We start from the raw sequence: 18,546 nt of genomic DNA, 5'->3' as shown, positions 1-18,546 counted from the left end.
AGCACTCCATGTCTTTCTGAAGTGAACTGGGGTTTCTTCATGCTATCACTCGAACATTTAAAAACTTTTCAGAAAGATCAGTTCAGAGATGGAAAATCTTCCTCTGATGCATTCTGATTGCATAAAGGGATGATTTCCTCCTTGTCTCAACACAAGCTCTTTAGAGCCCAGTGGGACACACCTGTCAGTTTACTTCAGCATGCTACTTCTGGAGTTCACAGTGAAGTCTTGAGCTCGAGGTGAGATACGTAACCTATCAGGAGACACCTAACCTATCATCCCACATAGTTATGAGATAATGTGATTTCTCATGTCACTGTTCTACTGAAAAGTATGACTCAGGTGTCTCTACTAATCAGAAATCTTGCATCTCTGGAAATCAATCTAGCCCTGTACCTGTCAGAAGAGCTGCCTCTTACACTGATAGCAATCTCTTCCCTGTTTCATTTGTCAGCCAAGGGTGATATCTTGATTATTATTCTCTCAACTGGAGAAATCCAAGCCTTCCTGGTGCCTTACCCGAACATGATATCCAAAGTCCTCTTGAAAGCAGTGGCAGAGCTTGGCTTGAATCAACAAACCCAATTTTTTACATTTCCCAACCCAGTTGTATCCAAATCCCTAGATGTAAGATATTCCCTGTTCTGGTACCAGAAAGGACAAATTATTCCAGTCATCTTCTTGCCCATAAATATTAGAGAGTCCTCCAGCAGAGTTCAAAGCACATGTTGTTGCTGGAAAAAAAATCTAGCATATCTGTAAAAGAGCTACTTGTTGCACTTTTCACATATTTACAAGATATGGTGGAATTTTTAAACCTGCAGGTAAAGCATTCTGTATTTAGCAAAGCAGAAAAAAATCCTTTTATTCTTAATATTACTATATTAAGTATTATAATTATAGTAATATTACAATATTTCTATATGTTTTTCAAGTTGGTAGTAGTGTGTCCAGTCAGTCCTTCATCTGGGGCTGCAGGGGAGGGCATGAGGGAAGTGTCCTTTCCCACTGCACCCCACAGCAGGGCTGCTTTCTCCATTCAGGAGAAATTCAGTGAAGGCTTTAGTTCCTGGACTTGTTTTTAAAATTGGTAACTGGAAGAGTATTTGTTGGGTTGTCAGCTCAGAGGAAGGGTGGCAAAGTATGGTACTTGGGCCCAAATTGTTTATAAACTTGTCAGCAAAGGAAAACTTGAACAAGCATTTTAACTAGCTTTAACTAACCTTCTATTTGCCTGGGAGACACTTTTTACCATACTTCGTTAATCTCTAAGCTCTAATAAATTAATGTATTGTTCTAGGCTGAGCTATGAAGGGGTAATAAAAAGCCGTTATTTCAAACAACTTGCTTCTCTCTAGTTAATGCCTTCATTTATGATGGTTATTTTATTTAGTTAGTTTATTTTCTAAAGCTTAAACAATCTTTTGTATATTATTTACGTGAAATTTCAGTGCATTTATAGAAAAGGATAGATTACATCTTGCACACAGGCAAATTTGCTTTATGTCAGCACCACTGTTATTACCTATCTAGTACCATTGGTGCAGGCTTTGTGCTTTGCAGAAAATTAAAGTCCCTTCTCTCTCAGGTTCTTAAACCAAATACCTATTTATCACTAACACTGTAAATAGAGTGCTAATAATTCCACCATAAAAGTGCTCTTGTGGTCAGCCTTTCTGAATGTTACATGGGAACTCTGCATTTTAATGACTTGTTGCTAATCCTATACACTTACCATAGATTTGCTATGCATGACTCTGTGCTATGTGATCACCTCAGAACTGGTGATCACTTGCTCACTGGCTGCATTTCTTCAGCTCTCAAGAGGTTTCTGCTTTATCCTTTCCTACTAGTCAATAGGACATGAAACAACTCCGAAAAATATCTTTAGCTTCAGGGTGACCCACGGGCACCAGCCACCAGTATGTGACAAGCAGCAGGTCCCTGCTGAGGCTGGCAGCTGATAAGCTGGTTACTGCGGGTTGGAAGGAGGACCGAAGGACGTGGGGGTATGGGGAGGAAGGAGCAGTGCAGAGTGCCAGGAGAAAACTGCTTAGTTTGGCAGTTAGAATAAAAGTCACCAAAGAACATGAGACTGGTAGGATTAGCAGAAGTTTTCCTGTGGTTGTGCACAGATCCAGGAAATTATAAGAAGCAGGTAGGCTGCTTGCCATGAGTGGGAGGAAAATCTTACGGCATAAGGCACTTTGAAAAAAAAAAATCAAGAAAAAAAAAAACTGTACAAGTGTTTCTTAACATTAGCTGTTCCAGTTGAGGGGGGTTGGTATTTGGATCAGAAGCTTTTACTTCTAGAGCTGCTGTTTCAAGTGCAGCCAGGTCAGTAGTGATGAAAGACTGTTGCCATCCAACAGTTGCCCATGGCCTGCGTGTGAGGAGTTAGTGGTCTCCAGGTGTTTCCAAATGAACCTTTACAGTGTCTAACAGCTCCCACCCATGTTGGCAAGCAGAGCACAGAAAGGCAGTGAAAAGTGGGCTGTTATGACACCTTGGAGGGTGAGCTTTCCTGCTCACACTGAGCCGCTGCTGTGCAGAGGGTGTGTGCTCTCCTCCCTGCATCGTGCTTGTTCCCTGCATGTAGGGTATTGCTCCCTTTAGCTGATACCCCACCAGCTGCTACTGGTGCTGCCTAACAGGTTTTGATAGATGATGTGCTTTGTCTATGGTTTGAAAGTGTTCTGGGTTATAATCCTCTGCATTGGACTGGGAAGTTCATACACGGTGTCAGTAATAGTTTCACATCGATCTCTGTGTTCAGATCATTCTACGCATCTGAAAGTTGTTATATTGAACACAAGTGAGTTACATGTTTGGCTCAGGAACACAATAGCAAGGCTGAGAATGTAGCCTGAGATTTTCTGCATCCACATGTGTCCCTTAGAATATGACAGGGAGAGGGTGTCAACACAAGAAAGCCTTCCAAACTTACAAGTTGTCTATATCCTTTGTGGTGACTGAAGAAAGCCAAATGTAAAAGGAAGTGAAAAAGCACCAAAAAAAAAAAAGGGAAGGAGCTGATCCTTAATGAATGTTTTAAACATGGAAAGCTTTAAAATAATATTATATGCATGGTATTTGTAATAATATTGATTTTCCATGCTCTTTCCATCTGCCCAAGACTGGCAACTTTTCCTTCTTCCACAGAGAAGCTAATGCTCCTTCTGAGCATTAAAAAAAAGGATCAATTAATAATAAGAACATTCATTTGCTCTCAGCTCTGGAGTAGTTGTGAACTGTGGGTGCAGCTGTTGAAAAATCTATGTCTATGGATCTCTCAAGCTGCTTCTGTTGTAGCATGGGAGAGCCAGATCACCATGGTGCATGTGGGAAGCAGAAGAATTAAAGGACAAAAGGATGATCAGGGAGATCTCATCAAAGGCAGGAGGGCTCTTGCCTTTTCCTTCAGCATCCCAGAGGTGAGCAAAGCATCCCAGCAGAGCTCAGGCAAGAATGCTGGCACCCAGCAGGTTGTCCATGTCAGTGAGTGCAGCTCAAAGGAAGCTGCCTTGTAGCACAGCTGAGACAGGGCTGAGAAATGGATGCCACAGATATGAGGGTCATGGTCTGTGCATGTGGTTTGAAAGGGCTGGGCCTCAGTAAGCTGGACTCACCAAATCTGTCTTGGTCATTGGTGTTTCCCTTGGACTGTCAACGTTGTGATTCAGAGGAGGAAGGAGCTGTAGCACATACAGGCACATCTGGGTGAGCTGGGTGACAGTCACACTGAGTGCAGAGGAAGGCAGGCTGGGTCACAGCCCTGCACAGTGTGAGTGCACCTGCCCAACCCTTCCAGGGTTGGTTGGGGCACAACTACCCGTGTCTGTCTGCATGTCCTGCCCTCCTGCCTGGGCAGTGGTGACTGACCTGGGAGTCAGGGTGTGCCATCAGATGTACCTTGGCAAACTGATGGACATGGGTGTATCTGTGAGGGACAGATGATCTAGTGGGTATGGTACAGAGATAAGGCTGCATTACTGTACATGTGCAGCAGTATAAAAATGTACTTGAACTTTGCCCCAGGACATCCACCACCAAGAACAAAGAATGAAATACGGGAACAAGTCAGGAGTTTGAAAACAATCTCTCTGGAAACATGATGAATACCAGTGGTTTCATTTATTCTGCTTGAACAAAGGTCCTTTTCTACTTTTAATTTCCCAGCAATGATTATTACCAGTTATTTTTCTTGTAGCTTTGACCACAGTTCATGGAGGTTTTATTAAACATGCTTTTGAAAAGTGAGTCAAAATGCCATTCTTCTCTGATTCTCTTGTGACTCTCTCTTTTCTTTTCTTTTTTTTTTTAATTTTTTTTTTACCCATGTTAAGCTATTGCATATTTCCAGGGAAAGATTTTGGACCAGATAATACTCTCGTGCTGGTGTTCATGGGATTATTCCAGTTTTGTGCCCTTGTAACTGAAAGAAGTTTTGGCCTTTGATATTTCAGAAGACAACATATTTGTTTCAGATTCCTTGCCTTTACAAGAAACACTACACTCATTTTTTGAAACCTTGAATACTGCATTTAATAGGCAATACGTCCTGCTGCAACTCCCAAAATATTCCTAAAGTTGCAAGTTTTCTTGTGCTTAACTGAACCATGACATGGCCGGACAAGTGAGTTTGAGTACTGCCTTTGCTGGGTTTTCGGTAGCTTTCTGCACTAGCTTTTTGTTTAGATTTCATGTGCATGCTCCTGTTAAGGCCCTTCTCTCCTGCCCGTAGGGATTTCGTATCCTGGAATGTCTCATGTAAGGATACCTGACAGGATAAAACAATTCTTGCATTTCTTGGACTGAATTTAGGAGCCATTGTTTTATGTAGGCAGCTTGATAGAAGCCTAACCCTTGGGGCTGGGGTAGTTTAGCCACAACAACCTGTCATCCTGCTGAACTTTCCAAACACAAGTGTGTAGGTGCAGACCTACAAAGGCAATTTCCATGACAAACATATTGCTTTGCCAGTTGCTGTTCCAAATTCAAAGTGTGTATCAGTCAGGGTGCTTTTGTGTGTTTCAACTCCACTTCTGCTACAGTAGCTACAGAAACCCAAAGTTTTACCTCACCAGGCAGAACAAGTGCCCTTTGTTACCTAGACAGATTACAGCTTTTTCTAAAGTCTGCTCTTCATAAAAGCCCAGCTTGAACAGTGGAAATTCTGACTTGCCTCAGATACTGAGGAGACTTTTATAGTTTCAAGTAGCTCCAGGGTTATATTTTAAAAGTTGAATTTCATCACATGTTTCAAGTTTGGTGGAAAAAAAAAGGCATGATATTTTTAGCAGAAAAAAGTCCCCCCACACCTTTTTTCTTAACAGATGTTTCATCTCAATCATATCCAAACCTCAAAGCAGAAGTAGCAGTCAACCTTATTCTCCTGTGGAGAAAGAGATAAAATGTCATTTGTTTGGAAGACAAGCTTGTTTTTCATAACCACAACTAGTTTGTGAGTAAAAGCAAATAATAAATGCAGCACTATGGGGTTGTGGAAATGAACCTGAAGCAACATTTCTACTCTTGAAAGAGCTTGGAGTCCAGCTGCTCTTGTTAGATGGAAAGTCCCAACCCCCCAGCCTACCAAAAAAATAAAAATACCAGCAATCAGTATTTTTCTTGCTTTATAAATCTGATCCAGCAACCCAGGTCCTTTCACCAATAAAATACGTCATCCAGAGTGCTCAACTTTGTACCAAAAAGGATTTAAAACTGTAAAGGTAACAGAAAGAGAGGAAGGGAATATTAGCTGTAAAACAAAATATCCAGAAGTAAAAGAGTTGCTACCCAAGGAATTTTCACAGGGCTCTGGAGCAGAGGAGAGCATTGCTGTGCCTCACAGTTGGGGCTGCACACAGGGCTCAGTGTTGGCAGGGCAGTTGCCAAGGAGAGCCGAGGCAGCCTTGGACTCTGTGTAAAAGGTGTATTTAGGAGGGAGTTATAATCAAACCTAAAGATTTGGAGGCATAGAGCTGAAGTGTGGGACTGTACCCTTATTTTGTTATTTATTTATTTTTGTTTAAAGAAAGTGGAGCCATCCAGGTGTGTTCTTGGCAAAGCGAGGTTTGAATGAACCTGCTCACTGTGTTGCTGCAGGACCCTCTGGGAGCTGCACAGAGAACCCAGCTCCTTTGCCCTGCAGGGGTGCTGCCCAGGACCCACTGGCATGTAGTGATTGCTGCCCAGATTTCAAGATGCTACATTTGAAGGCAAATCCACAGTGATGGTGTCTAGGAGAACATTACAGGATCTTTTCCAAAGGGGTAGCTCAAAGCGGAAATCTGAATCTTGAGTTGCAAAATGTGTGGGCTCTCTAGAGCAACAGGAAGGGCTGGCTTGTCCTGTAAACATGCTCCAAGTCATGCTCCAAACCATCTCCTCTTCTGCACTTCTAGCAGTATGTAGCACAGGGAGCTTCCATCTCTGGTTGAGGTCTTTAGGCTGCACTGTACTTATTAATAACAGTGAGCAGACACCTGCCTTTGCTCTGTGGGAATAATTTCTTGTGGTGAGATCCTGTGTTCTCTCTAGAATTTAGGTGGTTGGGTCAAGCCTTGATGAATTTTATTTCTCTGCATATTTTGTAGTGTGTGGTGTATCACCTCAGTACCATTCCTGACCCATGCATAAATATGGAAAGGGAAGGAGATGTATGCTTGTATGAGCACATGTATATGCTGGCCTATTTATATTAATCACAGAAATGCTTTTCATTTGTGTTGTCTCCATCCTCCCCCACCTTTCAGAGTAATATAGGGCTCTGAGGATGGGAACACTGAACTACTACTGAATATTAACTATGAAACAGTTGTCAGACGTGCAACTGATTCATCACAGCCAAAATAATGTTACAGTATGGGTCGGCAACACTGCTCTCTGTAAAAGGTTAGCTTTGTGAGGGTCAGAGTGACATTCTTCCTCATGGGAAGCAATTCCCATGAAATGAATATTTGAGTTCAGATACCTTTAGAGGCCCTGTTATCATAGCAAAGGTGATAGAAACATGACTTTCCCATTGCACATCTAAGTTAGATGTGAGCGAGCTGATATCAAAGCCTACCTTATTAATAACATTACCTGCTCAGCCTTCATTTGAATAAAGGGTTATGTAGTGTCTGGGTTTCTTTCTTCTTTTTCTTCCCTTGTGAATCTCAAGGGGAAAAATACTCAAAGAGACAAAGGAAATTCAAGATAGAAAATCCTATGTGAACATGCTTATGTGCGACTTACACTGAGAAGGGATTTTTAAAATGCAAAATTGTTACCAGCTACTAACGAAAATCAGTGAATGGCCATCTTTAGAGAAGAAAAGTCTTTCTTCTTTTGCTTTAAGTCAGTCACAAGTGATCAGTTCATATTCTCATCTCTCACTGTTCAGCAGCACAATTTAATGCTTCACAGGCCACTTCAGAGCTCCAGGGGCATATAATACTGTTAGAAAGTGGTAAGTGGTCCATGAGACAGTTTTCACATGAGAAGTACTTGCCCATGTTAAATGATACAGAGAATTACAACAGATTGCATTCTGTTCATGTGGCTTTTGATATGTCCACTGATCAAACACAAATCTTGCTGCTACAGGTATCATCCTGAACTATTCCAACCAAAGCTTATGGAGATTCTTCCCTGTTGTCGTGTTCTCTCCTTTTTTTTTCTTTTTTTTTTTTTTTTTTTTTAAGATAGAGGAGGGAGTGAGAAATGATCTTCTTTGATCTCCAATGAGGAAGAAGTAAAAAAAAAAAAGACTGTTCTGTTCAGGCTTTTGGCTAACACAACAAACAGTGTTTAAAATTTAACTTTGCTTAATTAATTAGTAATTCTGTTTAGTGCTGTCTGATCTTCATCCAAAAGGTATTTTGAAGCTTGAGAACTGAACATCAAAGTGTATTGGGTGAAGATGGTCAAGTAAGGCATTTAATCTGGCAGTTTCTGTTGATGAAATACAGCCAGTTGGGGAACTAATTGGAAAAGAGAATCATAGTCTGGCAAAATTCAGCAAACTCTCTCCCTTTAGCAAACTCACTCCAGAAACAGTGTGAGAAATCTAGGTTTAGTGTTTAAGCTTGTATGAGTTACAGCCTAGCTAGCAGAGAGAGACCATATTGTCCTTTATGTCTGCATCTTTAGTACAAAAGGTTTTTTTGTAAGGAAATAATAAAAAAAAAACCCACCCCACCCATCCCTCCCACCCAACATAAAAGCCAAAAAAGAAAAAAGGAAAGGCAGACCTAGACAGAAACCTGTGATTCTTTATCATGGCTTGGAAATACTTCTGCTTAACAATGGCAAGTTATTGGGGTTGGCAAAAGGAATTTGAACCTTTAAGAGCAGTGGTGTTGCACAGACCTGAGTCTGACTAAATTTTAGTCACAAGAGGACATGTTTTCTGAATATTTGAGTGAATTTCAGTTTAGCCATTCATCATCCTAGTGATGTCTTGTCTTTTAGAATCATTGATGCCTGAATGACTGAAACATGTTTTGGTTGTCTATTTTTGTTCTTTTGTTTTGTTTTGCAATTTGTTTTTTGCAAGCTGTCACAAGGTCTGAGTCACTACCCCTCTGCTTTGCCTCCCCCAGTCGGGTGCTGGTAGTAGGTCTTGTGACAATCTTTTTTTTTTTTTCTCCACTCTATGGTGTGCAATGAAACCTTTTATTTGTGTTGTGAGTGTCAACAGGAAACCGTGAAACAGAAGAACGTGACTTCCCTCTGTATTTTCAGGTTGAAATACCCATCCCAGGCTGGTACAAGGCACTGCTAGTACAGCTTCTGCTAAATTGGTTTTGACTTGTCCCACTGGACTTAAAATGGACAATTAATTTCCCTACAGTAAGCTTCAGAGAAGGCAGCTTTATCTTTGTTGTTTTGAAGGGTGTGTCTAATTCATCAGCTTCAGCTTTTAGACAGGGAAAGTTGAATACAGGCTTTTGGCACTGACCCAGGACGAGCCTGTTTTTCTATGCGCTTGCTCTGGTGGCTGTGGAACAGGAATGTTACTCCCTTCCTGTCCCATTCTCCCTGTGTTCATTTGCCACTGGAGAAGAAGACCTTTTCTCAAGCAAAGTTATCTCCATCAGGGATATATTTCAATTAACTCGGTGGAATAAAACAAAATGGGACCTTAATGGGGGTGATATTTCTTAATCCATGGCCTCCAGGATAACTTAAAAGTGAAATCTGAATGTGAATATAATTGTTAATTAAAGGACTTCCCCTCAATTTAGACTTTCAAACATAGTTGTTATTGCTCTGGGTGTTGTGCAGTCAGTGAAGAATGTCAGTTATGTTTGTCAAACCCGATTTGCAGTGAAAAAAATGTTGACAGAAACAGATAATTTAGACATCAGAGACTTCCTTAAAAAAAAAAAAAGTTAATTCTCTTTCTATCCCTTTGGTCCTCAAAGTCTCTGAGATCTAGCATCTGCTAGATCAGTTAAATCAGAAGGGAAACCCTATTGACATCAGTAGGAATTTTACTACTGAGCTCAGTTGGGCTACCTCTTTGCTCAATTTCACCAGTAAGATATTGCTGCTGAAGTTCAATTTGAGCTGTTAGAGAAGGGCTTGTGACTTCATCTCTGTGTCTTGGTATGTCACTTTAAAATTTTCCTTTTATCCTACTTCCCCTCAAGTCACAGGTTCAAGGTTTGTTCTTTTTTATCCCATGCACAGATAATTCTCTTCCCCTTGTTTCTGGTAGTAGTTTTAAAAAATTGCTGTGGAATCCAATCTGTCTATCATGAGAGGAGGGCTAATAATATTCCACATCAAGGGTTTGTTTTCATGTATGCCAGATGCTGACTTTCATGGGTGGCATTTTTGTCAGTTCTCCAGTTTTACCTTTAGTCTGCTTTCTCTCAAAAATTGCACAGTAATGACCCTGACGTTAAGATAGGGTTAAGACATCACTGGCAATGTCCAGTCATAATTTATCATTGTGGAATCACACAGCTTCTCTCACAGTTCTGCTTTTTGAATTAAGGAGTTGCAATAATCACATACCTTTTGGAATGACATCCCAAAGAGGCTCTGAAGTAGTTTGTCTTTAGCCTGACTTCTCCTAACTGCTGTTAGTGTTGGAGTTGGTAACCGTGACTTAGACATGAACATTCATCAGAGTTGCATCCTTTTTTGATTCTGGCCACAGGATCCTGTTAATGGTAAGTACAGTTGAAAAACAGAGTGAAACTGTCCTTACTTTGAGAAGGAAGATCATTTGATAAAGAGCATGGTGCTTTGTTGGAATGAGCCTTTGAGAAATGTGGAATGACAAGCCACCTGAGTGGGGGTGAAAGTTTAAACAGTCACTTTGCCACCTGAGTGCAGCTTTATTTTGGCATTCTTTTTTTTCTCCCTTATTCTCAGATGGAGACGAGGGAAGAATGGTTTGGCTGCCTGAAGCTTACTATTCTATGCTCATTGAACACACGCAGCACAGCAGTTTACCTCATTTCTGGGATATTTTGGTGATTCCTAAGGAGCATTTTGAATTATTACCCCCTTCCCTTAGGAATGAAAAGACCCTGAAAAAAATTCTTCTGAGATGAGTCTTAATATCTTTAAACTGGTGTTCATTCTCTCCCTCTCCTCCTCCCCCACTTCAATTAGGAGCAATTGGGTGGTAGTAATTAACAATCATAGAGAGAAACATCTGTTAGTACACTTAAGCCAGTCAGTTTGTTTTTCATGAAAGAATGGTATTTCACAATTTTTCCAAGTTAATATTTTTCCTTTATTGTCTTTCCAATTTCAAATATTGTCCAGACGCATTTTTATAGTGTCTTAAGGTTATAGAAGTGAATACAAGACCATTAATAATGAACAAGGAAAGAGCATAATAAAGAAAACATATGCAGTATTTCAATTCATGAAACATTCTGTTAGGGAACGTTGTTTTTGAGAGCATATGGTTATTCCCATGAGAAGCAATATATATACTCTTTTTTTTTTCCCCCTCCAGTTGTGGATTCCCACAACAAGGGTAGGTTTCTCTGTGTATTTGTCTATGTAGCACGTTCTCTTTGTCAGGACTTGTTATCTGAGAGGGGAGGTAAGTAAGTATTTTTGTACAGATGATATATTGTATGTGGACCTATTTCTGATGGCCTAGACTTTGGAAATACAAGTCTATTAATTCTCCACACTCCTTTGAGATAGCTATCTTGTCTGGTCTAGTTTAATGTCATTGGCAGAGCTGAAAGGAAGCTCACATTGTGAATATATCTGAACCTTGGCAGGCAGCTCACTGGTGGATCTCTGTTTACAGGCTGCCAGTTTTAACTGCCCCAAGCAGACATTCTCATCTTATTTATAAGTAGGTTCAGCATGTGTTTGTATCCTTCATGAAATTGAGCACATGTCAATAGTCAAAACTAAGTATAGAAGCAAGATACCAAACACTTATCCTTCTCTTCTCAGACAAAACAGTAATTATTTTTAAATGTTCATTGCGTTTGGATAAGGCACACGAGGATATATGTACAGACACATTGTTTGATCACTTGTAAATACTCTTTTAATATCCCCGTATTCCCCTTTAAAGTTTCCTCGTTTAGATCTCATTTTTTTTTACTGAATGAAACTTGACATCAGGATGAGATCACCCGATTTCCCCATTCCATTTCAGCTCCAAAATGAGTAACTGATTTCAAAGGATAATTCCCTGGAGCAGCAAGGCCAATGAGTTCTTCAGATCAAAGGTCAGCAAAGCTCAAAGAGGATAATTTCTGGCATACAGTATTTAAACTCTCTCAAGGAGTGTACTGCAAGATGTATCCCCTCCTTCCCCAATAGCTGAACCCTTGTTTTTCTGAGAAGACTAATTTGTCAGTGCACATTTTTTCTTCTGTTACATAAATTATACATGAAAGGGAAAGCTTCCTATCTGAATACACAAATTGTACATCCAGACAGGTTATTAAACGTGCCAGTGGAAGGGCTGTTCCTGAAACCAAGAGGTACCATTCTCAGTTTAACTGAGATTTTTATGAAGGCCCATGTTCTTGGTGATTTTAGAAGGAAGCAACAGAGCTGGACTAAGGTAGACAAACAAATGTTGTCTTTTGTTTTATGGGGGTCTTTTTGTGGGTTTAGCTTCGAACTTCCAAGAATGTTGAGTTGTATTTATGAACCAAGTGAGTATAAAGCAAATAGTGGTTCTTCAGATATGCTTTAAAGTTATGTATTGTAAGTAATATTTATTTTAATATCTGCCTTAAATGTGATAAACACTGTACAAAAACCTCCTAGGAAACAGTCCCTGTTTGTCCAATAACACCAAATTAAAAGGATTAGGGAAGAAACTGCTGTGAAGCCAGCTTTGTCTTCCTTTGTTTGACCTTCCCAGTTAGTTTATATTTGGTGTAGGAAACCCTAACATGACCTGGAGCAGAAATCAAAGGATATCAGCATGTCAGTATGTGTATAATAAATACTATGTCTGCTTGCATTTGTGCAATGCAAATTACATGTGTGTGTTGGGAAGCTGGTGTTAGTCTAACATCAAAACTGCAAATAAGTATCAAAGTCGGGAAATTCCAAGGGTTTGGATTTCTACTTCATTCCCCCTTTCTTTACTGCACATCCATCTTGTGTACCACAGTTTTAAAAACAAACAAACAAAAATAACACAACCGTGTTCTATTTAAACAAAGAAATGAGACTAGAAAATGTGATATGTGTTGCAGTGTGGCAATGTGACTGTTGTGGCAAAAATCTTAGCTTCTGGAATTTCTGAGAGTATGGTGGTGTGAGTTGGGGTTCTGTGTTGTGTTTTTTTGGTTTTTTTTTTTTAGGCTAATTGTTCTATTTTAAACATGAAAGAAAGTTCTGGAAAATGGCTAATAGAGTATTTTAATTTCTAGCATGTTAGTGACTTGCTTTCCTGGAAGAATGCTTGGGAGGCAGCTCAGCAGTGTGGAACACCAGGAGAGCCACAGAGTAAACCTGGTTTGAAATGGGTCACCCTGAACTAGAAGGGATCATGTCTCCCTTTTTGTAAGGAATCTAACTTGACTGAACTGGCACTTAAGTGAGACCCTACTTTTACAAGCATCTGCACGAAACAGTTCCTACATAGCTGCAACACAAGAGAAAAAAAGTGCTGACTTTAGGACCCATATTCTCCCAATATCTGCTATTTTTGGGGGAGTAGGCAGGATTGCTGCTATACATAATGTAGTATGGACATAAGATTGCTGGCAGAGGTATAAAAAATCATATCTAAAAAGTCTTAGAGTAGGGTTAAAAATCCATGTATATTTTCATAATGCTAATGAATATAGAATATAGTTTTCTTCAGATATAGGCTTTCATCATCTGCAAGGCTGTGTGCCTCTGCAGGAGCCAAAGGCACAGCTGTTAACTTAATGGGCAATTGTCTTCTAATCCACATGAGAAGCATATATCTTTCTGTTATGTATCTATGTTATGATATGTTGTGATAGATGTTAATATTGATGCTCTTTATGAGCATTATTGATTTATGCAAGTGCATGATGTTTTAATCTGAAACTTGGGTGAAATATACTTTTTCATACATATTTGAAAAAATGAAGCTTAACCTTTTTGTCAGGTAGTGTAACCTTTTTGTCAGGTAGTGTAACCTTTTTGTCAGGTAGTGTTACCTTCTTGGAAGGTAGTAAGGTTAGTGTGTATTTGAAGAAGAAAACTGGAACAGAGTGAGAACTTTATTTCAGCTTCATTACTTCCTTCACTGCCGGTGAACGTGATGTGTTTTTGCAATATGTCACCAACTTTCAATATTTTGCAAATTATTCAACTTATTTGCAGTAACAGTTCTGCTGATTTATATTCTCATAATATTGTGTTTGAACTTCCTGTGACTCTAGTGATGTTTGTAGGAGAGGCTGTGTACCAAAAGCTGTTGGTAGATTGTCTGCTGAAATTATCCCAGATGTGTAGTGAACACAAAAGCAAATCAAGTATAATGATCCTCTCATACAAGTTTGCTGAAATCAATTTCACCCTAAATATAAAGACAGATTTGCAAATATAAGTCTGCTTTGACATTTCCTTATAAGCGTTTTTTCTTAAATATTCTTTTTTCAGTGGCTTTGCCTCCAGAGAAGACAGATGGAGTTTGCAGTGGAGATGAAAAGAAAGCAGAAAAAGAAAGTGACACACGCACAAGTTCCAAGAAGCAACTGAAATTTGAAGTAAGTCCTCTGCATTTTAAAGTTTCGCTGTACTGACATAATTATGGTAGAAAAATAACCTGTGGACCAAATAATGTCATCTGATGCATGTTTATTGCTCCCGATGATTGTGATGGGCACAGGAGGCAGCAGAATTGGCACAAGTCAGTGTCTTACTATTGGTGTCCTTACGGAGTGATTAATGACATCTATTTCCAGGTTTGGACAGAATCAAATGATGATCACTCCTCTGTAGGATCTGAAATGTATAGTAAGAAGAGGCTTTAGGTTTAACCCTTTACCTATTATGCCAGCTGTCGTGTTATCAAATCTTTAGACTGAATTTCATGGACTACTGCACGTGGTTAAATCTTCCTGGTGTAAAAGATGCTTGTGAAAGCTTCCATAATGATCGTCTTCTGTGCCCAGGTCTCCAAAGGGAAATAACTCTGACCTCCTGCAGGGGAAATTCATCTGATCACACAGCAAGAGGAAAAGGAGGGCGATGAGTCCAGTAGTTTATCTCCATGTAGACTTACAAACATCATACAACTGGCAGACATTGTGTGTAGTTGGTGGATTTTCTTTATATAGGGAGTGATTTAATAAATATGAGTATTAAAAGATGCTGTCATCCAGCTGGTGGGTTGTCTGTGTTGGTGAGGAGGAAGATACTCTGGTACCAGCAAGAGACAGCACAAATTTTCATCTCTGCACTGTAGCAGATGTGGCAGACTTGTGCCTTTCAGTGCTGTCAGCCTGTCACAGTAATGAGCTTTTCGTTTCCTCAACTGCTGTTTAAAAGACCGTGCAGCCACCTTGCAGCATGGCTCGAGTGTTCATTTCCTTCTCTAGGGCACACTGAGTAGTCCAGTGTGATTTATTTTTTACTGTTTTGAGGCTGATTAAGAGGAGGTAGGTTTCCCATGGGTAGTTCAGGTGTTGCTAGGTGCTTGTGTGCCTTCTGGGGAGAGGGACATTTCCAGCCTTTTTTTTTTTTTCTTTCTTTCTTCTTCCTCTCCACCGTGATAACTCTTTTTCTAGGCACTTTTTGTATTCTACCTCGAGTAGCAGACATTTGTAGACAGGAAAGGCATGATAAATTGCAGTTAACAGTGCCTTGATATTTGAACGTTGGAGGACACCTGTCAACATGTTTGGTGCCAGAGTAGCTGTAACTCCACTGTGCTGGCAAAGTCTGCATTCGTTCCCAAGTAGTTCTTGGCATGCCATAAAGGTTAGCACTTGGTACTAGGCACCGTGACTAATGCAGGGAAGGTTTCCATGGCTCTTAACTAAGCAGAGCACATCCTCACATAAAGATGTTATGTTAGGCAGTGTGGGACAGCGAAGTATTAATATGTGGCAAGAAACCAAATATTGATATTCTTTCCGTTGTTCTACAAATGAAAGTTTTCCAGCTCTGTACGCTGGGAGCCAAGAGATTGGTAAACGTTTCAAAGATATAAAAGAATCAGAAACACAAATGTTACGACGAGAGGTCTAAATCTGAGGTGGATGTGATTCGGCTTTTAAAGGTACTGGTAATGTTTATGTAATACGAAACTGTGTTTCCACAGTGGAGTGTGGGGCACTTGGCAGCTCTCAGCCGGGCTTGTTACAACTGAGAGAAGACTGCCTTTGAACTCGGCAGGGGACAGGGGGTACCCGTTACTTCTGTAGGGAATTGGTTTCAAGTCGGAAGATCAACCAGGTATTTTGAGGTCTATCATGCTGAAGTTATTTGGAGCTGTTTGTTTTACTTGCATACAGTGACTTTCATTTTAGTTGCACTGTAACTTCTCTGTTTTGCCTTTTTGTGGCTCTGGATAATTCTGATTGTACGGGCTGATTAAGAGAGAGCAAATGATTTTCACTCAGGTGACTGGAGTCAGTCAAAGTGCATCCTTTGTTCTTGACTGAAATCTTGGTTTTGGTTGGGGATTTTTTTTTTCCCCCTTTAACAAATTGATTCTTTCAGGCTCTCCACAAATCATACTCTCACTAACAGAAGCACAGTTAAAACACAGAGCAGGCACTACTCCCAGGTCGTTCTTATTTGCCATTTCCTAGGCCGGCTCCATTTCAGGAGCTCCAGTGGCATGATGCTGTACTGCACTAACTCTGACAGTCTTTGCCTATCAAATATCTGTGCCAAGGACAGGTCTGTGGTGGGGATTTGTGCCCATGTTGTATTAATCCCTGCTCCTGGCTCAGTAGTGTGCTGCCTCCTTCTCTGAGTCTGTTGTCTTCCTGAGTTAAGCAGAGTTTTTCTTCTCACTTTTTATTGGGAAAACTTACTATTATTTCAAGAGCTTTGGGAAATAGTTTTCTTGTACCTTTTTCTGTTTTCTACAATGAAGTAGAAAGCATGTTGTGAATTCCCTGAAGCGTAGCCCAGAGAGTTAGGATGGTTATGTGATTGTGATGGTGGACAGAGGCCTCTCTGGGACATATCCCGAAAGCTTCCTCCTACAAGGGAGGGAGGAAGGAAGAAAGCAAGCAGCCTCCTTGTGTGGAGAATCTCCTCTGCAAACAGGCCTTTTGCTTTAGGTAATCAGCTGCTCTTTGCATGTTTCTTAGGAATTGCAATGTGATGTGTCTGTAGAGGAAGATAACAGGCAAGAATGGACCTTCACACTGTATGACTTTGATAACAACGGAAGAGTCACACGTGAGGTAAGCAAAGTACAGCTGCCCCTTTATGTGCAGCGTTTGCTAATAAGAGAAGTGTTTTATAACAGGAACATTTTTTCTTCTATGAAGCAGAGGTGTCCTGCCAACTTAAACAGCAGTTTCCATGGACCCTTCCCTCCTAGAAACAAGCCCACCAGTAGTTTACTGTTTTCAGATGTTTTTTAAGCTGATTGTTGTTTAATACCTGAGATTAGCCTTTAAAAAATAGTACTGGCATTTGAGGAGGAAAAATATCTGAAAAAACTGAACAGCTAAACACACTGTCAAAATAAACCCCTGCAAATGTATATTGTTCTGGCTTCTCTCCTGCTTTTCAGAGTTAAGCTAACCAAATAGCAAGGTTGCTTGCTGACATTCTTTCCAATAGTACTAACTATACTGTTCTATTGTTTTCATGAATACTGGGCTGATCTCTGCCTTATCCCTCCACGTATAAATAACACTGATGTTTGCTGGAGGACCATAGTGAATGGCTGTCAAAGCACACCTGATTTTTTATTATCAGGGTGACTTCAAGTCATATTTCCTGTGTAAATGAGAAGTTAAATAAGAAGATGGACACAGATTAGAACTAGATACAGTTTCAGAACTATTTCTACCCAAATTGAATAATACTCCTTCTAGAAGGATGTCATTTACTTGAGATTTACTACCATGTGCTGTCATTGATTTTTTGTGAGGTGATTTTTTATTGTCTTCCATGCTTTTAGGTAATCAACTGGAAAGCAAAGGTTTTTTGCTCTCTTAGCTCTTATGCTGGTGTCTGTGACAATTGTTAAAGAGGGATTGAAAGGAATAGAGTAAACACTGAAAGTGTAGTGGCCTTAGACACCAACTGAGGGCAGAATTCTTTCCTGTAAGACTGAAGCAAATCTCTTTTGACATTTATGAACCAATTCTCAAATGTTGTGGTTGTTCAGGGGTTTTAACATCTATTTGAACATCATTACTAGGCTATTTTTATTGTCTGTACTCTGACAGTGCTTTGAATAGCCTAGTGAAATCTGTGCCCCTCATGCAAGAGGACAAGCAGATGAAAAGCTGCAGACCAAGTCCAGAGTTTCAAACGGGAAGATGCGGCACAGGGGCAAGAGGGGGCAAGGAGGGGTGGGGTGAGGAAGTAGTATATTTGTTAATGTATGGGAAACAGAGACTAGAAAAGTGAAATAACTTGCTCAAAGTCTTACAAGAATGTAGTGGCAAACTGAACCCTTTCGAGACCCAAGGCTAAGTCTTCATTACAAGATTATCATGACTCAAAAAGAGGGGAAAAACACATAAACCCAAACCCACACACATGGGTGTATTTTACATTCAGGCATGGAATTCCCATTAATGTCAGTGGGAGTTTCATGTGCTGAACATAATGCCAATATGCTTTCAAGTATGTATACAATAATTATTTGTGATTATGTGGTACACCAAAGAGCTTAATTTGACTGTACTTAGAGAATATGTTACAGCCAAATTCTACCTCTCCCCGCTACAAAAGCAGACTGCAGCTTAACTGAAACCAAATCTGTACAGGGATTGAAAATCATACTACTCTGAGGTCTGGAGGTTGCTACATTCAGGTTTGAACCTGTGCCAAAAAAAATTCTTTTAACCAAGGGACCCAATAGATTGATAATTTTCAGCTCTTTACATGTGACCAAAGATAGAAACAAATAGTATGCACCAT

At 40.1% G+C, this 18,546-nt stretch overlaps 1 protein-coding gene across 2 annotated transcripts in view; it reads left to right on the top strand.

Moving 5' to 3' along the window:
- NKD1 (NKD inhibitor of WNT signaling pathway 1) overlaps nucleotides 1–18,546 on the top strand; it is a 110,151-nt gene that overhangs the window by 73,804 nt on the left and 17,801 nt on the right. Inside the window, exons 5-6 of one of the 2 annotated variants that reach the window (XM_050311232.1) lie at nucleotides 14,083–14,189; nucleotides 16,752–16,847. In XM_050311232.1, the coding sequence (XP_050167189.1) occupies nucleotides 14,083–14,189; nucleotides 16,752–16,847 (203 nt within the window). The remainder of the gene's footprint in view (nucleotides 1–14,082; nucleotides 14,190–16,751; nucleotides 16,848–18,546) is intronic. The other variant, XM_050311233.1, reaches the window with a different exon arrangement.

Source organism: Myiozetetes cayanensis, unplaced genomic scaffold (genome assembly GCF_022539395.1).
Source record: "Myiozetetes cayanensis isolate MyiCay16 unplaced genomic scaffold, myiCay2020 scf16, whole genome shotgun sequence".
NCBI lineage: Eukaryota > Metazoa > Chordata > Aves > Passeriformes > Tyrannidae > Myiozetetes > Myiozetetes cayanensis.
The sequence above is the reverse complement of the archived record's forward strand: the minus strand, read 5'-3'. Positions and strand labels throughout refer to the sequence as shown.